The sequence below is a fragment of the Dipodomys merriami genome, unplaced genomic scaffold (assembly GCF_024711535.1).
Source record: "Dipodomys merriami isolate MVZ:Mamm:240054 unplaced genomic scaffold, mDipMer1.0.p SCAF_15, whole genome shotgun sequence".
Classification (NCBI taxonomy): Eukaryota; Metazoa; Chordata; class Mammalia; order Rodentia; family Heteromyidae; genus Dipodomys; species Dipodomys merriami.
In genome coordinates this window covers 31,565,894-31,592,242 of record NW_027202826.1, presented here as the reverse complement: position 1 = coordinate 31,592,242, position 26,349 = coordinate 31,565,894, and the positions used below count along the sequence as shown (strand labels likewise).

The window sequence follows — 26,349 nt, the reverse complement described above, 5'->3', positions numbered from 1 at the left end:
AAACAAACGCCCCATTAACAAGTGGGCTAAAGACTTAAAAGAGAGACTCTCTGAAGAGGAAATAAGAATGGCCAATAGACACATGAAGAAATACTTCTCTAACCATAAAAGAAATGCAAATCAAAACAACCACAGTTAGAATGGCTATAATCAAGAAATCTAGTAACAACAGATGCTGGAGGGGATGTGGCCAAAAGGTAACCCCACTGCATTGTTGGTGGGAGTGTAAACTTGTTCAACCCCTCTGAAAAGCAGAGGTTCCTCAAAAGACTCCACATAGAGCTCCACTATGCCCCAGCAATCCCATTTTTGGGCATTCACCCAAACGATCACAAACAAGGCCATACTAAAGCTACCAGCACAACTATGTTTATTGCAGCATTATTCACCATAGCTAAGATATGGAACCAACCCAGATGCTCCTCAGTAGATGAATGGATCAAGAAATTCTATGCCTACATCAGAAAGAATGACACTGCCCTATTTTTAGGAAATGGAAAGATGGAAAGACTTGGAAAAAATTATATTAATTGAAGTAAGCCAGATCCAAAGAAACATGTCACATAGTTTCCCTTATTTGCAATAACTAGTATATGTCTAGGATAATCTTACCAGACAAGCAGACAAGGTCAAAAGCTATGTACATATGACCATATAAGATAATGCTAAGGAAAATGAACCCCAAGATAGGAACACAAGAGGTTTTTTACTTCGTTGCTATTGTTTTTAATGTACTATGTGATATTTTTGTTTCTTTTATATGTTCTTCCCCCATGGTATGATCCCTGTTGTGACTGTATTTGATTCTGGTGCCCTGCATCTTGTATATATATTTTTCTAATTTGAGAGGAGGGGAAGGGAAATAACAAAATGCTGAAATAAGGATATAGGTTGACCCATTGTAACAATGAGACATACAAGACACTATGTTGAAAATGAACTTTACAACTTGGGAGGGGAGGAGTTCGGGAGGTGGGGAAGGAAGGGATGTTAAACAAAGGAGGGGGTAATAATGCTTGATAGGAAATATACTCATTACCTTACTCATGTAACTGTAACTCCTCTGTACAGTATCTTTAGAAATAAAAAAATAAATATAAATTAAAAGAAAAAGTTGGAAGTGGAGCTGTGGCTCAAGTGGTAGAGCTCTAGCCTTGAGCAAAAGAGCACAGGGACAGTGTCCAGGCCATGAATTTGAGCCCCAGCACTGTCACTAAACAAACAAAAAAGCCCTGAGTGTGTGTGTGTGTGTGTGTGTGTGTGTGTGTGTGTGTGTGTGTGTGTGTGTATGTGCCTTTTCAGTGAAGATTAATGATGATCTACCTTTTAAATTATAATGTTTGATACCTAAACATAGTTGAGCTAGGAAATGACAAAGTGATTATATATCATTAACATGTTAAAATTATAGTGAATATTAAAATAAAATAAAACAGTGCTTTTTGATAGGAAATACACTTTTCATAATAAGAATATATATTTATAGGGCTGGGAAGGTGGCTCAGTGGTAGAGTGCTTGCCTTGCATGCCTGAGGCCCTGGGTTCGATTCCCCAGCAGCACATAAGCAAAAAGAAAAAAAGCCAGAAGTGGCACTGTGGCTCAAGTGGTAGAGTGCTAACCTTGAGCTGAAGAGCTGAGGGACAGCGCCTAGGCCCAGAGTTCAGGCTCCATGACTGGACCCAAAAAAAAAAAAGAATATATATTTATATTTTATAATTATATTAATTTCAAGATTTAGTATTGCTTACTAAAGATAAAAATCTTAGCTGGGCACTGGTGGCTCACACTTAGTTACTCCGAAGCTGAAATCTGAAGATTTGTGGTTCAAAGCCAGCCCAGGCAGCATAGTACATGAGACTCTTAGCTCCAATAAATTACTCAGGAAAAGCCAGATGTGGTGCTGTGACTCAATTACTAGAGTGCTAGCCTTGAGCACACTGAGGCTCAGAGATAGTGCCCAGGCCCTGATTCCAAGCCCTACAGTCAAGCCAAAACAAACAAACAAAAACTTAATATCATGTGCATGCAATTAGATCATTAAATATTATGAGCTCCCCAATATGGAAATATAATTGCTGAATTTTTAAGGCACTGTTAAGTAGTAAAATTGTCACGATTTAAAATCAAGATGTTACCTTTGGGTAACAGGTAAGAGCCTTTTGGAGGAAAATGAAAGATGGAAAAATAGGGCTGTAAGAAATGCACATTATACACTTCAATTATTAAATACATGGGGGGAGAATATGTATACATATATATACATATATTCATTAGACCTACAACATTACCCTTAAGTAATAAGAATAGAAATCTTCTTATTTAATTCTTATACATAAAATGAAAAATAATCTCTACAAATAAACACTATGATTTGTGAAAAATATTTTTTCTAAAGATAAAAAAATTTCAATCTGATATAATGACTTTTTTAGCAAGAAATGGAGCATAAAATGCCATTAAAGTTACAATAAGACAAATATTTCCTACTATTTATGAGATTTACAATAATTTTGACAGAAAATTCTTGCCTATTAGAATAATTCAATTAGGTAAAAAATTTTCATTTTCTACATAAGAGCACATTAATATGAAATTAAATGTTAAAACACATATATAGGCAAATGTATGTATTTTAGTATATGTATCTGTGCATATATATCAGACGTGTAAAATGCATATCTGCACACTAAATGTGTATAATGATATATTTCTGAAGTATATTGTGATCCAACATTTCTTTAGGAAGAACTCCTTAGCTACAAATAGAAACTATTAATATCAGCTTGCCCTTATCTTATGTTGAATTGAAGATCATTCTCAAGCTGAATTTTTAAAAGGCATTATTGTACATGCAAACATTGCCATCTTCTGACGGTTGGAAATATTTCTCTGTTTACATAAAACTCTATCATTCCTAACTGCCAGTAAAAATGTTTAGCCTAAATCTGTTAATTAAAAATGATTCTTTTAAAATAAGCATTTCTTAGCATTTTTTCAAATGTATACAATTTAAAAGGAAACAGGAACTTTGATTCTCCCCCCTGTCTTCCACTAGCTAGATAATAAAACTCAGACTAACCATAAATCATTTGTAAGATTATGTAAGGAAGTCATTCATGAAATCTGTCCTAAGTCTTTGAAATCTCATACTGTACATTTGCAGCATATATCAATTCAGACCAACATATATCACTGGCTTAAGAGTCAGCTGCCATTAATGATTATTAACGTAGGCTCCAATCCTGGGGAAAAGGGACAGGAAGGAACAAGTGCTAGGAATTTGCAGAATCTTTTCACAAACCTAGGTTTAAAGACTGCTATTCTAGTAAGCCAGGACAAAGAAACATAAGTCCTATGGTTTCCCTTATTTGCAATAACTAGTTAATGTCTGAGACAAGCAGAAAAGGTCATATAAGTTGATGTTAGGCAAAATGAACCCCAAGATAAGAACTCAAGTGGTTTTTCTTTCTTGCTATTGTTTCTAACATATTTATAAGGTGATTTTTTTTTGATGCTTTGTGTTTTCCTCCCCCACGGTATAACCCCTGTTTTCACTGCAACAATGAAATGTACAAGATGCTATGTCGAAAACCGAACTTTACAACTTTGGTGGTGGAGGGTATAGTCATGGAGATGGGAGGTCAGGGATGATAAGGGAAAAACAAAGGAGGAGGCAACAATGCTTGATAAGAAATGCACTCATTACCTTGCTCATGTAATTTTAACCCCTCTGTACTGTATTTTCTCAATAAAAAAAACTTATTAAAAAAAAAGACTGCCATTCTATACTGACCTGTACACATCCATTCTACAGCTATTACTAAATTAACACTGGAGAAATGTCATGTCTGAAACTCTAGAAAGCCCTGTTTTTTTTTTTTTTCCAATTTAGTCAACACAGATGCATCATCAATTCTCTCTGGGAGTGGTCTCCCTTATCTATCCAACCTTCTCCCACCAGAACATGTTTTGCATTTTCCACGACATTTCCCTAGACAAATGTGCAAATGACCATACACTCAATAAGTACTTATAGATAATCTATTAAATAGCATCATAGATACTACAGCTGTTAAAGAAAAACAGAAGTGGAGGATCCAGTTTAGATATACTCCAAGGTCAACTAGCAATAACAACATAACCAAAATTTAACTTATCTATATCTTTGACAGTATTAATCAATAAGAGTAAGCCAGTAAACTACTGGTTTACTCAGTGCCAATAGGCTGTTTGTCCTAAACCAAAACAAACTACAAATTTAATATAGAATAGTAAGCCACGAGAAAAGATCAAAATACTTCCTCACTTATGCCTTATAACTGTTTTGTGGTGAATTCATTAAAACTCTCTTTTGGTGTGAGGTCTCCTAGACAGAGACTTGTCTTGTACTTTTTGTATGATAATCTACTTTCACATTTACTAATTTTTTATGACTTCATTTTTGCACAGAAAATACAGCATATATTTTACATAATTATTATCAGTGAAAAAATTCTCTGAAGTAGCACTATAAACTACCATGAAAATACTGTAGATCAAATCCTTAATAATGTCAGAGAAAATTTATTTAGAACAGTGTCAGTATTTTTTAAATTTAAATAATATTTTACACATGGAACCCATCAAGTGGCATGTGAAGAAGAAAAAGGAATATCTGGAAATCCATAGACAGTGTTAGTATTATCCCCACCTTTGGTCCTCAGCTCTCCCAGACCTGAGCTCCTCCCTGTCCTAGAGTTCCCACCATAGAGCCGGCCACTCCCTCTCTCCACCTACCTCACTACCTGCCTCCAGACTCACTTTCCACTGGGATAGGACTGATGCTCTGTGCTCCCTTCCTGGGAAATATGGCTTTCTCCTATGTCTGCATCCCTCCACGTGGTCCCCAGAGATGGTCGTGAAGGATTACAGAACATTAAGAAAGACTGTGAATATTAGCAGAAATTTAAACAGATAGAAATAAAACTTCTAGACAGGGCAAAACAATCACAGAAAGCCAGATATGGACAAGATAGAGTCCAAATAAAGAGAGGAGACAGATAAGAATGTAATCAATGCTCCATTTCATGATGTGGATAATGTTATAAGAAATGTGTTGTTATTTCATCTTGCATAACAAATATCACTTCCTAGGGAGGCTGAGCATGGCTTGCATTACATGCCAGCCCATGCAAAAAAGTCCAGGAGACTCAGCTAAACAGAAGAACTTAGGAATTGGGGTGTGCATCTGCCATCTCAGCTATGAAAGCAAACCTAAATAGGTGAACCCCAGCCTGGTACAAAAAAGAGGCTGGAGGCATGGTTTCTTAGTAGAGCATCTTTCTAGTAAGCTTGAGGTCCAGAGTTCAAACTTCAGTACCACCAAAGTATAAATAAAGGGAAGGTGTGGTTAAAAAATACTAGATGACATAAGTTTTACAGCTCTAATATAACCTTTGTGGGACCACCATTACATATGAAATGTATGACTATAATGGGAAAAATGGCAACCAAGATAAGCAGAAGCCAGAAAAGCCAAACTCATGGTTCTGATTTCCCTTTAGTCACACAAAACTATATTGCTTTCAGATTTACATAAAACTTTATTACAAACTTCTTACCATACCTTCTGGATCTATTTCCTTTAACTCCTCAGAGTACAAGTATGTAACACCTCTACAGATAGAAAATACACATTTTACTAGCCTTTTAATTTTTAGGATCTTCTAATTAGTCATTATTATATAGACCTTCATTGCATTTGCAGATAATTTACAAATGACATCACAATAGAATCAAAGAAATTCTTTTGCTGAGTTTTAGCATAAAGGTTCTTTAAAAGTCAGAAAGAGTCATGAGGTTGAGATCTGAGAATAGCAGTTCCAAGCCATCAGGGCTAGGAATATCTGTGAGACTCTTATCTCCAATAAACTACCAAAATAGCCACAAGTGGAGCCTTGAGCAAAAGAAACTCAGGGACAGCTCCCAGGCCCTAAATTCAAGCCTCAGAATCTACATGTACATACTTTCTCTCTTACCACCCCCATAAAAAACAGTGGGGGTAGGGTGTTTTATGGAGAAAGGTGAGGTCCAAGACCTACTACAGGGAGGCCAGAATTCTGGTCCTAACCCAAGCACCCTACAGAAAGAGCTATGGATACTTCTTCCTCCCTATTCCGTACTGCCCCTTAACATCAATCATTAACAGCAGATGTAATTTAAACAAACATACTTAAAAGATTATTTTTAAAGAAAATCATTCTGTGCTGTCAACCCATTGCACATTTTACTCATGAAACTGACCAAAATCAGATAAATAATGCCTTGACTTGCAGCATTCTATGAGGTTCCCCCAATAGGAATTGGTCCCTGTGAGCACATTCTGTATAATCCTTTTCCACTGAGAGCGGCCACCAACTCCAGCACTAAGTTTGTGGACAGATTTATCTGACTTGATCTGATCTCATCAGCTGAGCCCTTAAAAGGGACAGCAGTCTCTCTAAAATCAGAGCGAATGGAAGTGTAAGTAAGCCTACTGAAGGGCTTCCTGACCAGCCCAAACACTATCCTCTAGCCAACAGCCAGAAAGGGAATTTGGGAGCTTGTTAGAGAACTAAAACATTCAGATGAGGTCCCTCTGCGGACTCTAGATTTCAGCCTCGGTGGAGCGCCCCTGTGCCATGCCCAGATTTCTGTTCCATAGCACTTAGATAATAAGTGGATGTTGTTTTATGAGTCGCTAATTTTATGCGAAGTAGTTAAGCAACAATAATAGGACACCAACACTCAGACATTTCTTGTATATTTAAATAGCAATATGTGTGGTAGTTACAGCTTATCAGACTTCAAAGTGATTTTCCCAGGTGCTTTGGGAATAAAATTCACAGTTGCAGGAGCATTAATCATGCACCTGCTACTTAACTACTTCTGACCCTAGGGTGAAGTCACTGAACTTGTGTCAGGAAAGTTCTTCCGTGTGGTCACATGATTTTGGAGGGGGTTATCTAATTCTCAGTGGCCTAACCAAGGCAGGGGAGGGCTCTAAAGACGTGGAACAGGAAAGCCACATCCCCACAGGGCAAGCCTGCTCTTAGGGCTGTGGCTGCCAGGGATGCAGCATCTTTTTAGTGACTAGGGGTCACTGGCGCCACGCCAGGAACGACTAGCGGGAAACTCCGGCGATGGTGCTACCTGGTTGTTCAGAGCACAGGCCTCAGGACGGCTCCCCACCTTCCACCTTTGCCCCTCTGATCAGCCACACACGCAGCGCGCCTAAGCCCTGCCGAGGTTCCAACAACCAGCAACCCAGTGCGCTGGCTCACACAGCCGCCGCGCCTGCGCAGAGGTGCCGCCGGGCGAGGGCGGGAAACGCAGCTTCGAAGGGCGGGACCGAGCAGCGTGAGGGCGGGGCCTAGCGGTGCGTCGCGCTTGCGCAGTAACGTCTCATAACGTTACTTTTGAATCCTGTGGCGGGCTAGTGCGGGGCGCCCGCTGCGGTCGTGACCTGCGGAGTGCCAGCGTGCGGGGGTCTCTGTCGGCGGGGACCTCACCATGGCGCTGCAGCTCTCCCGGGAGCAAGGCATCACCCTGCGCGGGAGTGCGGAAATCGTGGCCGAGTTCTTCTGTAAGCCCTCGCGCCGGGCGGACGGCGGGGAGAACGGGGCTCGGGCGGTCCGCTAGGCCCCAAGCCCGGCCCAGGTGACCCGGAAGTGGTCGCGCGGCCCGGTGCTGCGGGCCGCGCAGGGGTCACGCGGCACCCCGAGGGGCGCGGGTCCCTTGCCTCCGCAGGCCCTGCCCCTCACTTCCCCAGCACCCCATTCTCAGGGCCCAGCTGCACCTGGGCGGGACTCAGGTGTGGGCGGCGCCGCACCCCCTCCCGCCAGCTGTACCTGGGACTGACCCTGGAGGAGGAGGAGGAGGAGAAAAGGGAGAGGAAGGGGCCTCCGCGCCAATTGGGGAGCCTAGGCCTATTCTGACGTCCTCTGCCCCACAAAGCTGAATTTAGATTACAGGGAGGTCAATGTGGTTTGACTTTTTAATTTTTTTTTTTCTTCATGCTACATAAGTGCAAAGGCCTTTTTCAAAACCTTCGACGCAAAATGTTATTTTCATTGCCCCTTATACTCTGCTTTCAGGAAGACCTATAAACAGGTGTTTGACGATTTACAGCTTTCATACTCTTTCTTCCAGCCTTTGGCATCAACAGCATTTTATATCAGCGTGGCATATATCCATCGGAAACCTTCACTCGAGTGCAGAAATACGGACTCACCTTGCTTGTAACTACTGATCCCGAGCTCATAAAGTATCTTAACAGTGTGGTGGAACAACTGAAAGGTATTTTTTAATCACTGGAAATACTTTTGAGTTGTGTTATGTTCTAGGATCCACATTTTCAAGCATCTCAGGTTCATGAAGAGCTCATCTTTCAGCTCTTGTGTAGAGAGGTGCAAAACTGCCCTCTCAAAATAATGATTCTGAATTGGGAGATAAGCAGATAAGACAAATGGAAAGAAATGGCAACCTTTGCTACACTATACCGTCAGTGGGACAACTATTTTGGTATTAGGAATCTTGAAAGTCCTAACAGAACAGTCTATCAAGTCTTTTAGAATTGCTATTAAGCTAGGTGCCAATGACTCCAGCTTTTAATCCTAGCTATTCAGGAGTCTGAGATCTGAGGATCACAGTTGGAAGCTAGCTCACAAAAGTCTGTAAGATTCTTATCTCCATCTTTCTCCCTCCCCACCCCCCAAAAAAAACAAAACTGGAAGTGGAACTGTGGCTCAAGTGATAGAGTGCTAGCCTTGAAAAAGCCCAGGGACTGTACCCAAGCCCTGAGTTCAAGCCCCAAGACTGGCACCAAAAGGAAAAAAAGGGAAAAAGGCCATTGAACTTAATTTATTCAAAAGCAACAAGCTTGAACTTCTCTGGTTGTGAAGACAGCCATTATCTGAGACACTATGCTCTTAACATTATGTAATAAACTTTCTGAAACACATCTGTAGTCATTAGAGTAATATCAAGGAAACTAAAATTAGACTCAAGAAGGGGACTAAACTGAAAACAATTTACTAAATGGTAACATCCAGTACTATGTGTCAGCTCATTCCATTTGTTTCCATACTGCCTGTCTTAGTATTGAAACTTTTTTTTTTTTTGCTCATGATATTGTATTGCTTGTTGGACCAGTGCTTAGACTCTATTTCTTCTAGAATTTCTACCAGGTACTATGTTTCTCTTGGAATTCTCATTTCTAATTTTTCTGTTTGTAAGATGCTTTTCCCCATTTAGTCTTCCAGAAAACACTAATAGTCCCTCTTTGCCTTTTTTGTTTTTTCATTTTTAATTCAGAAACTTCTTTTCCCCTCAGAAACTTTTTTTGTTTCCTTTGTAACTTTATTCCTTCAATTGTAGTTTTCATTGCATTTTCATTAAGATATGTTTCAAAAGGCCTTTTAGTGGTACTGGGGATTGAACTCCAGTGTCATATACATGATAGGCAAGTTTGTATTTTGTTTTTTGAAATAGGGTCAAGCCTGACTGCTTGTGCTGACCTCAAATTCTCAGTTGTCTGCCTCCTGAATAGCTGAGATTACAAGTGTGTAATACCATGCCCTGCTGGTATTTCTCTTTCAAGTGATAGCCATTAATGTTTTCCTTTCATTCATATCTTCAGTTGAATCTCCCACCACTGTAAGTTGAATCTCAAGACAGGCACAGAAAAATTAAATTTATTCTCTAGTGCAGATTTTCTCAACCAATGACATTGTGGCTAGCCTGTTTAATGTGGTTTCCTTACCTGTTTGTTAAAAGGCATGTGGCATATTGTGAAGTTTATATAATCACAATCTCAATAAAGAAATTGTTTAAAAAGTACCAAAAAAAAAAAAAGTCATGTGGCAACATTTTTGTATCCACCATGTTAAGTGAATTTCATGTCCTAGCTTTGACCATGAGAGCTTTGATGCTGATAAGGTAGACTGTAATCTCAAGGACAAACAGGAAGCACATCCATAGGAAACCACCTTGCCTCTCCCAGAATTATATCCAAAATAGACTGATTAATGAGCTATAATCATTCATATAAAGCGAGTATCGATTAGTGTTTTCATCTTAACTTCTATCTTTTAATCTTGGTTAAAATTAAGGAATTGTTTATCCCTACAGGCAGAATATTCAGTTTGTTTAGAATCTCATGTCTTTTTCTTTACATTGTTTCTATTTTATGTGTGTGTCTGTTGTAATTAGAATTATTCCCATTTGTTTTTTCTCTAGTTTTAATCCCTTAAGAATTGCTGTTTCTTGTTCATATTTCATGATTCAGGCAGAAGCCTTCTCTTTTGAGTACCATCTCTAGGTATCTGACATGTATAGCTTCATTACCAACTTTTCTGTAGTCAGCACCAGCTTTTAGCTAACCCATGTCTCTTCATTCCAGATCTGTATATCCACTAGTTATTTCTTTTTGTGACTATCTTATAGATACTTTGTACTCATATTAAAAACTAAATTTAGAATGGTCTTCTAAACTATTGTTCTCAATAGCACAAAAGTCTAAGATAAATATGTCAGTATTGAAGGATACTCATAATTTCATAACCACTCCTGTAAATTCTAAGACAATACCATGTAATGTTTTCCCCATTTTTTCAAGGTTACATTATGAACTCATTACTTTTTGCTCAGTTTTCTCATTAACTACCTGGAGTCAGTGGACTCCTTTTTTACACATCTGCTACTAATAGTGGACATTTGAAAATAAGCTTGATTACTGATAGGATAAACTTTGAGAAGCTGTTTAAAGTACCAGTAGTAGAATTTTGCTAACGATAGGAAGTAGAACGCTAGAAAAGAGTTGCTTTGCAATAAAGTAGACCACAAAAGATAATGTGTATGCATTGCAGATTGGTTGTACAAGTGTTCTGTTCAGAGACTGGTGGTGGTCATCTCAAATATTGAAAGTGGTGAGGTCCTTGAAAGATGGCAGTTTGATATTGAGTGTGACAAGACTGCAAAAGACGACAGGTATGAATTCAGTTGCTCTTTTTTTTCCCTCCAAAACTGGTTTTCATTGCTATATAAGTTCTAATTGCATGAGATATTTAATATATAGTTTGTTTCTCTGGTATATTTTCTGTGCTCTTGTTTCTTGTCATTGATTAATGTAGATAGAATATTTTTAACATACTTACTTGCCTTTAGTCAGTGAATGTTGAATTTGAATATTTTTGGCAATACATGCAAAGCTACACATGGTATATGAAATTGCTCAGTTACTCAAAGGTACTTTTAACTATAGGGAGTGATTGTAGACTCTCTCCAACTTGTGATGTCATTTGACGGTACTTTCTTCAATGCTATGAGCTTATATACTTAATATACTTTTAAAAATAGCACACCAAAGTCCATCATTCTGTTACTAGTATTTAACATTTTCTTAGGCATACTCTTATGTAAACTCAGAATTGTTTCTCAGTAAATGTAATTTGTTTCCAAAACCTTTATTTTAAGAAGCTTTTAGCCTATAAAAATAATTTTATGTACAATTTGTTCTATCAGAGGCAATAGGATATTAGACATTCAGTCATTACTAACTGCTGAATGATTTTTACTAGTTTAATAAATAGTGTTTATTTTTATCATGCAATGTTCAAGTTTTTCTAATTTGAAGTAGTTGGTAAATTTTGTAATCATCTTATTCTAAATGTCCTGGTACTATGACTAATCCTAAAAGATGACTTGAAAGGACCAATTAAAAAATAAAGATATCATGCCTCCATCAGAAACAATGACATTGCCCCATATGTTAGGAAATAGACTTGGAAAAAATTAAATGAAGTAAGCCAGGCCCAAAGAAACATAGGTCCCATGGTTTCCCTTATTTGCAATAACTAGTATATGTCTGAGACAAGCAGAAAAGGTTAGATAAGTTGATGTTTGGTGAAATGAACCCCAAGATAAGTATTCAAATGTTTTTTCTTTCTTGGAATTCTTTCTTTTTTTTTTTTTTTTTGTGGTTGTGGAGGCTGAACTCTGGGCCTGGGCGCTGCCCCTCAGCTCTTCAGCTTAAGGCTAGCACTCTACCACTAGAGCCACAGTGCCACCTCCAGCATATTCTGTTTATGTGGTGCTAAGGAATCGAACCCAGGGCCTCATGCATGGGAGGCAAGCACTTTACCACTGAGCCACCTTCCCTGTCCTCTTGCGATTGTTTCTAACTTATATATAAGATGATTTCTTTGTTCCTTTGTATGTCCTTCCCCCACGGTATAACCCTTGCTTTCACTGTATTTGATGTTGGTATAATTTGTGGAGGGGAAGGGAAAAAAACAAAGCGTTTAAATAGGGATACAGGTGGACCCATTGAAACAATGAGATGTACAAGTCTTTATGTCAAAAATGAACTTTACAACTTTGGCCGGGGGTGGGGTGGTGTGGGAGATCTGGGGGGATGGGAGATGGGAAGGGGAAACAAAGAAGGAGGCAACAATGAGTGATAAGAAATGTACTCACTACCTTGCCCATGTAATTGTAACCCCTCTGTATGGTATTTTCACAATAAAAAAAAAAGGTATCATTATACCTACTAAGTTATGGGTTCTCAAGATATTTCTTAATTTCCTTTTTACTTTTGAAATATTTAATCAGGTCTTTCCTCATTATGTTTTAAATACCTTGTTAGAACCTAAAGTAAATTAATCCATTTTGTTTCTTGTATAGTGCTCCCAGAGAAAAGTCTCAGAAAGCTATCCAAGATGAAATCCGTTCAGTGATCAGACAGATCACAGCAACAGTGACATTCCTGCCCCTCTTAGAAGTTGCTTGTATGTATTACATATCTCCTTTATTAAATTATTTTTATTACCAGTGTCATGTTATAAATGTGTATATATATTTATGTATGTATGTGTGTGTGTGTGTGTAAAACTAGAAAAAGTAAAGTGCTACAAAAGAAAGGTATTCCACAGCACCAAGTTAAACATTTTTGTGATTGTTTTCACTGTTACTTCCTGTACATTACTTTATATAATATGAGTGGGTCTTGCTTTTCATTTGTTCTTGGTAGCTCTTAGTTACTTGTAAACTATTCACCAAATGCCTTCTATATATGCCAGACATTTTTCTGAGCACTATAACAAGCAGTAGCTTTCATTCACATTTTTATGTGATTATATGCTTATTGTATTTGTGTTTTTTAAAATTTAAACTTACTGTATTTTAATGGTTTGAAATTAAATGTGATTTCTTTTCATAAAATAAGATGTGCATAATATTTTGTCTGTGGATTTGAATTTTTTTGAAGAAAATTGATGATTAGAAACCAAGCTAAATTATTTTTATGCCTGTGAGACAAACAGGATTGTTTTTATTTTGAACACTCATATATTTTCTTATTCCATTATAGGCTCATTTGATTTGCTGATTTATACAGACAAAGATTTGGTTGTACCTGAAAAGTGGGAGGAGTCAGGTCCTCAGTTCATTACAAATTCTGAGGAAGTCCGTCTCCGTTCCTTTACTACCACCATCCATAAAGTTAATAGCATGGTGGCCTACAAAACACCTGCTAATGACTGAAGGTGAGACTAGGAAAGTAAAGTAGTTACAATTCTCTTTAAATGTTGTTTTCCTGAAACTTAAGTCAGCTGTGGTTGACAGGTCTTATTTCATTGCATAATTTTTGGAAGGGGAAAGAACATTGTACTTTGGTGAATGTGTATTGTTCCACTTTGGGGGTGCCTATTACCTTAGGGGATAATGCAATGAGTTTTATGCACGTAGTTCAGGAGAGACTACCAGCTTGTGTCAGCTTCAAAATATAAGTTCTTTTAAAGTGGTATTTAGAAAATATTAGCTATAAAGCTTAGTAGCTTGACTTACAGAGATGCTTGGATACATATACAGCAAAAGCTTAGATTCTGAAAATAGTGAAATATAGATTTATTGGGTCCTGTATTATTTGTTATATTGTATAGATCCCACATTGAACATTTTCTGATTGATTTAACTTATATGGTGTAAACCTATGAAAGAATGGATATTTGCACTGTTGAATTCTTTTATAATAAAAAACTTTACAAAAAATTTTAATGTTTTCTACAATCAAGCTTTGAGTGACAATAACAAAATAAAGTTAAATCTGTATGTTCTGAATTTGTCCTAAAGTATTTTCATATTGTTGTGGTACAAATACTATAAAATATACAATAGACTTAGTGTATCAAATATTATCTTTTTATTACAATATATCTTCATCTCATAACAACACTAAGCTTAGCAATAATAAAGTGTAAAGAAATGTCATTTCTTTACGTAAGCAAATTTAAAATAGATTCAATATACCAAATGATTTCTTGTGATTATCTTTTTCACTTCATAAAAATACACTTAAGTCTGGTGCTGCTGGCTCACACCTGTAATACTAGCTATTCAGGAGGCTGAAAGCTGGGAATCATTTCAATTTTCCAAGCAGGAAAGTCAGTGAGACTTTTTTTTTTTTGAGTCTGGTCGTGGGGCCTGAACTCTGGGCCTGGGCACTGTCCCTCAGCTCTTCAGCTCAAGGCTAGCACTCTACCACTTGAGCCATAGCGCCACTTCCGGCTTTTTTCTTTTTGCTTATGTGGTGCTGAGGAATGGAACCCAGGGCCTCAGGCATGCAAGGCAAGCTCTCTACCATTGAGCCAACTTCCCAGCCCTAAGTGAGACTTATCTCATGTCAACTACCAAAAAGTCACAAATAGAGCTGTGACTCAAATAGTAGAACATTAGCCTGGATAGCACCCAGGTCCTAGGAAACACACACACACACACACACACACACACACACACACACACACACACACACACACACACACACACACACACACACACACACACACACACACACACACACACACACACACACACACACACACACACACACACACACACACACACACACACACACACACACACACACACACACACACGCGCCTGGACTACACCCAGGTCCTGAGTTTAAGCCCTAGGAAACACACACACACACACTCCTGAGTCTAAACCCTAGGAAACACACACGCCTGCACACACACACACGCCTGGACTACACCCAGGTCCTGAGTCTAAGTGCTAGGAAACACACACACACACACACACATGTCTTGACCACACCCAGGCACATACACACACGTCTTGACCACACAGGCCCTGAGTTTAAGCCCCAGAAACACAACACACACTACTTAAAATGTACTTCATTGTAAAGGGAAAATATCATTTGAAGTTAATTCCATTTATGGAGTATTTTGTAGTACCTTTATCCTCTGCTTGGTTTCAGCTAGTTTTTCATATGTTCTTAAACACCATTCTTATTCCTTTACCTTTATTCTTGTCCTTAGCAGGAGTCTTCTTTTTAGTTCCCAGCTAATTTTTCAAGGTCAGTTTAAAACTTCTATAACAGTTCTAATATCTAGTCTAAAATTCTACTTTATTTTCTAATTAATTTGATTTTTTTAGACACTGTTTTAAGCTATTGTTGAGTTTACATAGTCTTTATCCACTCATCCAAGCTTAATCTATCATCTGTCAATGTACAAAACACTAAAGAACACTGTTAAAAACACGGAAGAATAAAATGAATCGTTGGCTTTTCTAAAGCTTGAGACTTAAAAAAGGAGCATCTATAGCATAAAACCTGAAGTAACTCACCAGGTTCATTTAATTTTGTAATTGGCTTTTTTACCTTTGGAAAAATTGTTTTGGATTTAATGTATGCATATTTAGGATAAAGGCAATGTCTTAGTTTTGTCATCTAGTTCTGGACAGAGACAGATAAGTAGTGTGTTGTTTATTAGAACTTCTTCCAACAGTTGAAGTTACTACCTTAGGTCCAAGCATTTAGAAAAGTTTGCCCACAAGTGTTTTCTATTGATAACAAAATAGTTCTGCACAAATAGAACTGGTGTTGAATTAGATACTTTTAAAAGCCTAGATTTCAAACCGTATCAGTGACAGGATAAAATGATACTGAGATACAAACATTCATTTGAATTCTTACTGTTCATATCCTTTAGCACTTGAAATGTCAGTCTAGAAGAGAAGCAGTAATGAAACTTCTATAAATAAGACAAAGAAGATTCTTTTTAGGAAATACATTTGAAAATTTTTGTAGGAAGCAATGCAAAACAGCAAATGCCTTTTTGCTCATCACTGGGAGTAATTAAATCCAGTTCTGCCCACCAAACAAAGCTTAACACATAGCATTCTTACATACTATTAATGACATCTAAAAGTCATTTTGTCCTTTATTTGGCAATCTAAAAATTCTAAGCAATATGAATATTACAACTTTTGTGATTATAGTACTAAGCTCCATGGTTTCAGAAATTAGTGGTCTGTACTTAAGTGTTAGTCAAATAATAGGATTTTCCATACAATATATTGTCTGACTCATTCTGTAGTACTACTTCTACTATAGAATGAGTCAGATAATATATTTGAAAGTAGAACATTAGTGTCCTCTGTGGAATCAAAGTGAATACATAAGACCAGGGTACCTACAGGGTTCTCAAATTTGCAGACTTGGAATATCTTTGAAATATAGAAGTACTACTGTATTACTCAGCTTGGTGATTTCAAAAAAGTAGCTTTGTTAATAATTTGATAAAGCTAAGAATTCTGTCAAATCATTTCTGAAGGTTTAGTATATACTAATTTCATGTCATTGTTTTGTTAAATTCTCAAATGTTTATCATTTTCTTGCTCCTGATTTTGCTCTTTAAAGATTTATGTGTCAGTTTAGAAATATTTTAGAGTAAGGAACAAGATTGAATTACAATGGAAAGATTGGTCCATGGCTCCAAGTGGACTTGTCCCTAATTCTTTGTGCTACTTGAAGTTCAGTTTAGGATGAAAACATTTAATCAAACAACCTCTGGGACAGGCTTCTACACTGTGTTAAGCTTAAGTAATCCAGGATTCTTTGGGACTAGTGAGCTTCTATGTCAGGCCTGAACTCTGACTCAGTTTTGCTTCCTAAATGCTGAGAGATGAAAATTTGTTCTAGTTGATCTATACGGGTCTGAAACAGATTACCAAAGGGACTAAGGCATCTCTACTTAAGCAGCACATCCCAGTGTTCCCTTTTATCTGAGTTTTGCTGCACAGCAGATTGTAGGCTAACAATAAGTGTATTTTCCTTTCATGTATGTTTACTGGGTCCTCTTCCACAAATCAGTGAGTCACTAGTGGTAAATTGTAAGAAACTAGATGATAGGTCAAGCATTTGGGCAAGGGTTTACGTTTGCAACCATTAGATCTACACTGTACATTGGGTCACAAATGTTCCAGTCTCTCCTTATTAAGAGCATTTTATCTTGTGATTTTTTTTTTTTTTTTTTTTGTCGGTCGTGGGGCTTGAACTCTGGGCCTGGGCGCTGTCCCTCAGCTCTTCAGCTCAAGGTGAGCGCTCTACCACTTGAGCTACAGTGCCACTTCCGGTTTTCTGGTGGTTTATTGGAGATAGGAGTCTCACGGTCTCTCCTGCCCGGGCTGGTTTTGAACCGCGATCCTCAGATCTCAGCCTCCTGAGTAGCTAGGATTACAGGCGTGAGCCACCAGCGCCCGGCTATCTTGTGATTTTTAATACTTGTAAAATAATATTTCTAGTCTCAATAGGATGACTTCTGATTTTATCTTAGTCCCTTAGCACAACTAGCATTTTTTGGAAATATTATTTAGGACACCACACAGAATTTTGATGCAGATCTTTAGCATGTGACACATTAAAAAGTATAAATGGTCCACATTTTTTTACAGTGTACATATACTGGGAATATGTTTATTATTAGAATACAGGCATTGGTTGTTAACCTCTATTTTGTAATGTAGACCCCACAGATATCCTTCTGGACATGATTTCTTTATCTGAACCATTTAGTCAGTTTATAAAATTCACCTTAAATTTACTCTGTACATAAAAGCTCAGAAAAGTCATGTAGTACTACAGTGTAACTTCTGGATTTTCCACCAGGTGTCACTAATGCTTCAAAATCAGGTGAGTTTCTTTTGACTCTAAAGACCCAATACCAGTTTCTTACTGACAAACGTAACATGGGGCTGAATATATAGAAAAAAAAAGGGGGTTTAGAGTGCTGTTTATTATTTGTTAGGTTCTTTTTTTATATGAGCTTATTTAATTTTCTTCCATTGGTGCAGGAATAAAATTGTAGGGTTAGCAGGTATGCAAGCTTCTATGCTTGTGAAGTTAAGGTGTTCTCTTCCTTCTGGAAGTTATCAAAATCAATGTTCCCACCCTTCTTGCAAAGATACTAGAGTGTCCAGAGAAAACTAGCCCTTAATGTGCTTTCCTTTTAAAACTTGGGTATGTTTTATTGGGTATCTTATATTTACTCTTTGCTCAGATAACTGACCAGGGATATGGGAAACGAAAAGACAACTTGATCTTCTACCTTGCATACATCATAAATTGTGAATTCATGAACTGCCAGGAAACACAGTTTTCCATCAAATTGTTTACTAAGCAACATCAGTTATTCATAATCTGTGGGAAAAATTTTTATTTAACTTGTAAATTCCTTATCACTTATTAAATGTGAAATTATTTTAATTTGGGCTCAATGAGATAAAATCTGTAATAACTATGGAGTGGAAACTGCTGAATTTCAGACTATATGTTCCAATGTCAGATCTCTAGAGATCTTCCCTTTCTATGTGGTTAAAGCTTTGAAAGTCATCTTATTCTCTGTACCTTATTTAAAGTATTGTGAGGTGAAGGGTAATCTGCATTAGAATCAACAATTCTGTTCCAAACTGCAAAAACATTGCCTCATTGACAAGATTATAAAATGGCCTAGAGAGCAAAATGACAGTTAATCCTGAGGATTAACTCAGTGGTTTTTATGTTCTCCTGCATCTGTCCTCTGTATTTGATCTCTTCTATAATCACTGTTTCATTTATCTATACTATCTATAGTTTCCTCTTTTTATGTGTATCATTTTGCTATGCGGATATATTTGCAAAAAGCAATTTATACATCGGATCAAATCTTTATTGCTTTGCTGTGCTTTGAAATGTCTCCAAGTATAAACTGGAGCACCTATGCTCCCTTTCCCTGCAAAGGAAAGATCTCAAAACATCTGTGTACCTGGCATCATGCGGTACTTTATACCTGCTCTACTGTCTCCTGAGTGAGTACAGGTTGGGGTTCATAGGAAAGTGAGAGACCAGACTTGGACCAGACACTGTGGTCTTGAAAATTGGTCCTGGGGCATGGAGAAAACCCCTGAGGTAAAGGCAGTGATAAACTCTAAGTGACAAGTGATAAGTCGTTTGAAGCAAGGCACAACTTCCAAATGTCAGCTTGGAGCCACAGGCAACAGAATGTGGAGAAAGATTGCATCCAAAATCAATGTGTTTTATGATTTTGCAGATGCCCCTTGAATCCCAGAGAGAACCACAAAACAAAGAAACACGAATGAAGTTCCTTGCAGAATTGTTCAACTTGCAGATGAAAATCAAAGCACAGTTTGAGATTGCAAACATACAGAAGTTTATTTGGCTCATGGATCTTAAGGGAAAATGTCCAGATTTCCCTCCCCTAACTCATTAGTCTGAGGTCATACAATATTCCAATCTCTTTGAAGTATTTTGCAAAGTTCTAACATTATCAGAGAAAATGACTTGATTCATCTTTGAGCAAACTTCCCAGGCACCAAAGTATTGTTTCTTCAAGGGAGTTCATGTCTTTCTTTCCAGTTCTTTTATTTATTTATTTATTTTGTCAGTCATGGAGATTGAACTCAGCCTGGGGACAGAGCCTGAACTCTTCAGCTCAAGGCTAGTGCTCTACTACTTGAGCCACAGCTCCAATTCCAGGATTTTGCTGGTTAATTGGAAATAAGAGTCTCATGGACTTTCCTGCCCACTGGCTTCAGACACAGTCCTCAGATCTCAGCCTCTTAAGTAACTCGTATTTTGTTTAAATTTTGTATTTATTGATACAATAAAAAAAAGTTGAGAATTTTGTGTCTTAACTAACCATATTATTAGCCCATGACATATTTGCATTTTGGTGGAGTCTTAGCTGCCCAGTTCTAAAGGATTCACCATTGACACTCATGGTCCTGTCATTAGCTGTTATCGTGGATAGTACTGATTTAGATGATTGTTATTTAGGGCTGGCTTTTGGTTGGTCTTCCACATCTTCAAAAATGTATTCAGAATTCTTCCTAAGTAGAAAGAATTTCCAGCAGTTACAGAAGGTAAATGGTCTTCAGATTCTAATCATTTCAAGTATGCTATTATCCCATTGGTTACCATTCAGAGTCCCATGGCTAAGCTCAGAGCCAGTGTAGAAAACATTTCCCCCCCACCCCCAACCTAAGGTTATAAAACATTACTGTGAAGGACTATATTTCTAAATGAACACTCCTGATAATCAGAACTGAAGGCAAGATGGGTGATAGTGGTTCATGCCTGTAATCCTAGCAATACAAGAGGCTGAGATCTGAGGATCATAGTTTGAAGCCAGCCTGGGCAAGAAACTGTGAGACTAATCTCCAATAAACTACTCAGGAAGAGCCAGAAGTGGAGCTGTGGCAAAAGTGGAGCACTAACCCCTTGAGTATCAAAGAGGCTCAGGGACAGTGCCAGACCCTAAGTTCAAAGCCCAGGACCAGCAAAACAAACAAACTGAAGGCACCATCACTACTACACTTTACTTTTCTCAATAAGCCTTGAAAACTACATTTTATAGAGCAGGATCTTCAAAATAGTATTTATTAAAGGAATTGTAGGCAATAATATGAAATCTCCTACCTTTGAACTAATAATTATTTTTTTCTGAAACACCCTTTACCTTTTAAAACAGTTGGGACACTGTCTCCAAGAACAGATGTCACAACAGAAATAAGAGCTCAGTGTTGCTTGTTATTGTTGAATTCCTAATCTCCTAGGAAAACAACTTCTATTCATGGCCTAGAAATTCATGTGAAAAGATCAAAAGTCTGAAACTATGAGGTTTATGCATCTCATGTCCTAGAATTTTTTTTTTTAAAGGATACAAGAAGCCTCACAAACAGGTAAATGACAGGATGAATATTTAAGAGGAATTGAGGCCTGCACATTCAACAGTTTCTTTTACTATAAAATAAAGGCTAGCAAATTAATTCCAGCCATACAAGTATGGTACTAGAACTAAAAAAGACAATGGATTTGAAAGGAGTATATCCTAGCAAGAGCTCAAAAAATCAGTTCTTCATGACTAGACAAAAAACAACATCTCAACCAATGCCTGTGGGCAAATCTGAGGTCCAGATGAGTGTCTCCTCCCCTTTCATGGCCCCATAGTTTCTCACCAGTAACTGACCATACAGACAGACATGGTCATGGGTAAATGGAGAAATCTATTTCTACTTTGTGATAACAGTCAAGTTAGAAATTGAACTACTTTTTAAAATATACAATAGCACATTGCATTTTTCCATCAGTATACAGACTCATACCATAGTAGGCCTGACTTAGTGGTAGATTCATGGTTTTGACTAAAAATGTCCAAAAAATGATAGTGAAAAATGTCAAAAGAAATTTTTAGAAACCAAATACTGGAATTTCTTCACTTGGATTCTGCAACTTGACTGATACAAAGTAATTGAGTTATTTTCTTAGTTGTATTCTGTCTTTAAATCATCATGTGATCTGCTCTGTTTCATTGCCCTTTGCCAAAAAAATATTCCTCCTGGAAAGCAAAGAGCACAAGTACCAAGGTGAATGTGCTTAATTGAAATAATTAAGCATTAAAACTGAGACTGGTTGAAAGATGACATTTTTAGCAGAAGTCAAGTGGTATAACAGGAAAAATTGTTTACTCATGCTCAGTACAGGACAAATTGAATACCATTCTGAGCTGGTGTCATTTTTCCCTCTAGTGTGGTACTTGGACTACAGACATATGCCTATTAAGGATTTACTGTACTTACACAGCACATGGAGTACTTCATTTGTTGTCCTTGTATACAGATTGCTCCATAGCTGTATTTCTCAATGGTATGTTTTCTTTTTGGAGAGCCAAATACCCAGTAAATTATCAAAATTACAGAGAAAATCTGCAGTACTGAAAATAAAATTGTCCACAATTATTTGACATTAATACTCCACATTGATAACAACTTTAATAATAGTGCTCTAAATTGTTAGCCTTACATCACAGATTTTACTATTTTGCTTAATCTTTGGGACTCTTCAGCAAATTTCTTTCTTTTTCTGAAAATCCCCACAGGATCCTCTGCTGAACAACTTATTCTTGACTTTTCTCTGTTTCCTGATGAAATTGATTAGCTTGGTCTCTCTGACTTAAATAAGACAACCTATTTCTCAGGTAACAGTATTGGCAATTCTTTTTTGCACAATTTCAGTTAGCAACAGTTATACCTTAAAAATATTAAATGAAAATTTCAGAAACAATGTGTTTTACTTGTACACAATCTAAGTATGGAATATTATTTCACAGTATATTGCTCCATACATACCTCCTGTAATGTTTAAACCAGATTACATTGTCTCCTAAAATAGTTGTCATTTCTTTAATATGAAAGCATTCAAAATCATCCTGCATTTTTTGGAATGGGCAGTATGTTACATACAAATTAACCCATTGTCCATGTGTTCATGTGTTTTGTCATACTGCAAAATGAATCACAGAAAATAATTCCTTCTAACAATCACAGATACTATATAGAATTCTCCAGAAAAGCAATGTATTCACTAATAGAATGCATAAAGAAGGGATGGAGAGAGACAGAGAAGGCCTTTTGTTGTCATCATTTCCTCAGTCCCCTCTTTAGCTTTCTTTGTACAACAAAAGGCAATCTAGCTCTTGGCCTTGCTTTCATGATCTTAAGTCCTTGAGTTTCAGATTTTTAGCAGATTTATTTTTTTGAACCTCACTATATATTATTTTTTGCTGTGTATACTATAGCTAGCCACAAATTTAAATAAACTGAAATGTAGCTTGGTCGGTTAAGGCTGACCTGCTATGTAGATATGTTTAAGGACACAAGCACTGAGTGGAAAATATTAATTCAGATTGGCTTTAGCTATAGAGCTAGATTTAGATATGGAATGCAACTGTGACATTATTGCTATCCATGAAATTTCATGAAGATTATGAGACAGTCCATAGTCACATACATCTGGCAGACCTGATAGAGTAATAGGAAGGATATATATGAGTGGGCCAAGTGCTTAGATTTGTAAACTCTGTGGTTTTCTTTATGGATTTATTTAGCAGAATTGAGACATTCAGCATTAAATTCAAATTATTTTCCCCAATATTATTTCATCTACAAATAAATGTGACTGCATCAAATGAGAACAAAACTGAACCGTGCCAGCATAATATGAGGCCTTCCGAACTACCAAATTAGGTAACAATAAGAAACCTTGAATGGATCCTGTAATTTCATCTGCTCGGGAAACATGTCAGGTGAGCACAGTCCAAGGCCAGCCCCAGAACAAACTCATTTACTTAAACTTTGGAGAATCAGTCTTTGCTTGAACTTGTAAAGAGTTTCTTATTCCTTTTCAGTGAATGTATGAAATTAACTTGTGTTCAATGTGATATTATCATAAATTCTTGAATAAGAATGGAGTGGAAACTACTAAATTTCAGATCATTATCTTTATTCTTTAAATTCACATCTTTAGAAATCTTCCCATTCTACCTGATAATTTGAAAAGCAGCCATATCCACTTAGGTTATTAAAAAAATAACCTAGGCAAGTGAATTACTTAGTTTCTATTAAAGTTGACAATTTTCTTCCAGTCTGCCAAAAGAAACATTGTTACCAGCAACAGGATGTCAGAAATGAACCAAAGAGGAAAATGTCAGGCCCTCGGATTACACAAATTGGTTTTATACCTTATATTTATTTTTGTCCTCAACATCTGATGTATTTTTATGCTAGAGAATCATAATGTGACTTCATTTATTTGTCCAGTGTCTGCTTGCATCTGTGTTTATCTGTACAGTTTTCTATGCAAGACTGTGTGCCCAAATCACATCAGATTGAAATCTTTATTGTCTTGGAATTTTATCTGTGATTATACAGACCTCCAAGTATAAACACATCCAGTTTTCATTTCCATGCAAGGGAAAGATCCCAAATGTTTTCAAAAAACAGGGATCTATCCAACAAGTACTTAGACAAAAATATGAAAGACAGACTGTTTGTACTCCCCAATATCCTAATGTGGAAGGCTTAATCACACACCCCTTTCTCTCTCCCTTTTCACCATGAAAATAAAAACAGAAGATCGTTGTCTACACACCAGGAGCAGAGCCTTCAGCAAATCCAAGCATGCTGGCATCTTTCAATCTTCAAAACTGTGAGAAATAAATTTCTGATCTTAAAGTTACCCAATGTGTGCTATTTCATCGTAGTCAATAGAGTTGACTAAGACACAGGCACTGTCACTCTTACTCAATTTAGAGCTCATCCAGTAAATTTAAAGAAATAGCAATGGTCCCTTATTGACTTAAGTGTTCTCTCTTTTCCTCCATATTTATTATTAGTAAATGCACATAATGTGAATCATAGTTTTGAACTAGATAATGAGGGTATTAAATACATCCTTAACATTGTACAACCACCATTATCCTCTATAAAACATTTTTATCTGGGAGAACACAACTCTATACTCAAAACATGACACCTGAACATTTTTCTTTGCTCTAGCTTCTGGCAACTAACATTTTCTTTCTGCCTGCTTTTGAAACTTCAAGTAACTCACATAAATGGAATTATAAAATGTTTTTCTTCTTATAAGTTTATTTTTTCTGTTAGTTTATGAAAAATATTTCTATTAGTTTTTTTCTATTAGTTTATTAATTCACTTAACAAACTCATCCAAGTTATCACTTTGTAGCATGTCAAAATTTCCTCTCTTTTTAAGACTGACTAATATGTATAACAAACTCACTGACACATACACACGCACACACAGACACATAGGCACACACATGCATACAGGCATGAATCACATCACAGTTTCTTTATGGATTAATTCATAAGTGGAAACCTGGAATGTTCCCAGGTTTTAGCTATTGTGAATAATATTGGTACCTCATAGAAATATTTTCAGATTAGATTTGCATTTATTTGAGGTATATACTCAGAAGTCACCTGGCAAAATTGTATTATATTTCTGTTTTAATATCTTTAATATGTTGCCACAATTATTATTTAATTGTGTATATATGTATGTTGTATATATATATATATATATATAAAACATTACAATTAATTTATACATTAAGACTTCTCTTTCCTTTCTTTATGAATGTTCATTATTGACTGTGGGCTTTAACAGTCTCTACCTGTTACTCTAGAACTATTTTACTGTTCAATTTTCAGTGTTTGCTTCATTTGGTTGGATGACCTAGTTCAATGCACATTCACATTTATATGTCATATCTTCTTTCTGCATTGAAACTTGCAGACCTAATGTTATCTGCATTGTCTGCCTTTTGTCCTTGTCACATTTTTTTATTTTTTAATTTTATTTTTATTGTGAGAATACTGTACAGAGGGGTTACAATTACATGGGCAAGATAACGAGTACATTTCTTATCAAGCATTGTTGCCTCCTCGTTGTTTCCCCTTCCCATCTCATTTTAACTGATTTTATATCTTATAATTAGTATAATGACCCTTGTTCTCTTTTTTTTATGTGCATGGAATATCTTTTTCGTCCTTTCACCTTACAGTCTATTTTTGCCTGTAAACCTATAGGTTTTGTTGTCAAGATGGGAGACACATTGGTAGCACTCCCTCCCTTTCCAGAATCCTCTCATCACTGATATTTGAGAAAAAATTATGTGCTAGCTATCACATACCATGGAAACAATTACAAAACTCAGGAATGCTCCCGTGATTCTCACTGAAACATAGATGCCTAAAAATGCCATTCCCAATCCCGATTACATAGAGTAATCCATTGAGAAACCTTTTTAAAATGCAAATTTTCTGCATCTGATTAAATAGCACATTTCTGGGTTGGGGTGCCTAAAAGGTCATCAAGGTGAGCCTAATGAATCTGGGGATTGATTAGCAGTATTCTACAGAGACAAGTTTCTGACATTTCTGAAAAATAGAAGCAGAGGCAAGGATTCACTTTGTAAGAATCTGGGAATGGGGAAAGGCTCACAGATTCATACATCCCCATTTCTTACATTAAATACTTTCTGATATTTACTTTATGGGAGACACGTACTACCCAATGAATCTGCTGGTATTAAATAGAGTCTAGTAGGCTCCATTAGGCTCCATACTATATTGTTTTCATTAACACTGTCATCTCTATCACA

At 36.8% G+C, this 26,349-nt stretch overlaps 1 protein-coding gene across 4 annotated transcripts; it reads left to right on the top strand.

The window, feature by feature from the left end:
* Nucleotides 1-7,428: 7,428 nt before the first annotated feature.
* Mad2l1 (mitotic arrest deficient 2 like 1) lies at nucleotides 7,429-24,374 on the top strand. 4 transcript variants are annotated; one of them, XR_011371925.1, is made up of 8 exons: nucleotides 7,429-7,604; nucleotides 8,171-8,317; nucleotides 10,888-11,008; nucleotides 12,704-12,807; nucleotides 13,389-13,563; nucleotides 22,261-22,359; nucleotides 23,272-23,466; nucleotides 24,293-24,374. XR_011371925.1 is itself a non-coding variant. In XM_070022528.1 (6 exons), the coding sequence occupies exons 1-5, from the start codon at nucleotides 7,532-7,534 to the stop codon at nucleotides 13,559-13,561; spliced, it is 618 nt and encodes a 205-aa protein (XP_069878629.1). In that variant the 5' UTR covers nucleotides 7,429-7,531; the 3' UTR covers nucleotides 13,562-13,563; nucleotides 19,414-19,570. The 4 variants fall into 4 exon arrangements, 2 of the variants coding, with proteins under 2 accessions (XP_069878629.1, XP_069878627.1); XR_011371926.1 differs by having other exon boundaries at nucleotides 23,269-23,466; XM_070022528.1 differs by lacking the exons at nucleotides 22,261-22,359; nucleotides 23,272-23,466; nucleotides 24,293-24,374 and adding an exon at nucleotides 19,414-19,570.
* Nucleotides 24,375-26,349: the final 1,975 nt, after the last annotated feature.

Bases quoted from the DNA above. Each gene is read 5' to 3' on its own strand.
- Mad2l1 (XM_070022528.1), top strand. From the start codon at position 7,532: ATGGCGCTGCAGCTCTCCCGGGAGCAAGGCATCACCCTGCGCGGGAGT. The intron at 8,318-10,887 runs GTATTTTTTAAT...TATGCATTGCAG, and splicing joins TGTGGTGGAACAACTGAAAG to ATTGGTTGTACAAGTGTTCT. The intron at 12,808-13,388 runs GTATGTATTACA...ATTCCATTATAG, and splicing joins GCCCCTCTTAGAAGTTGCTT to GCTCATTTGATTTGCTGATT.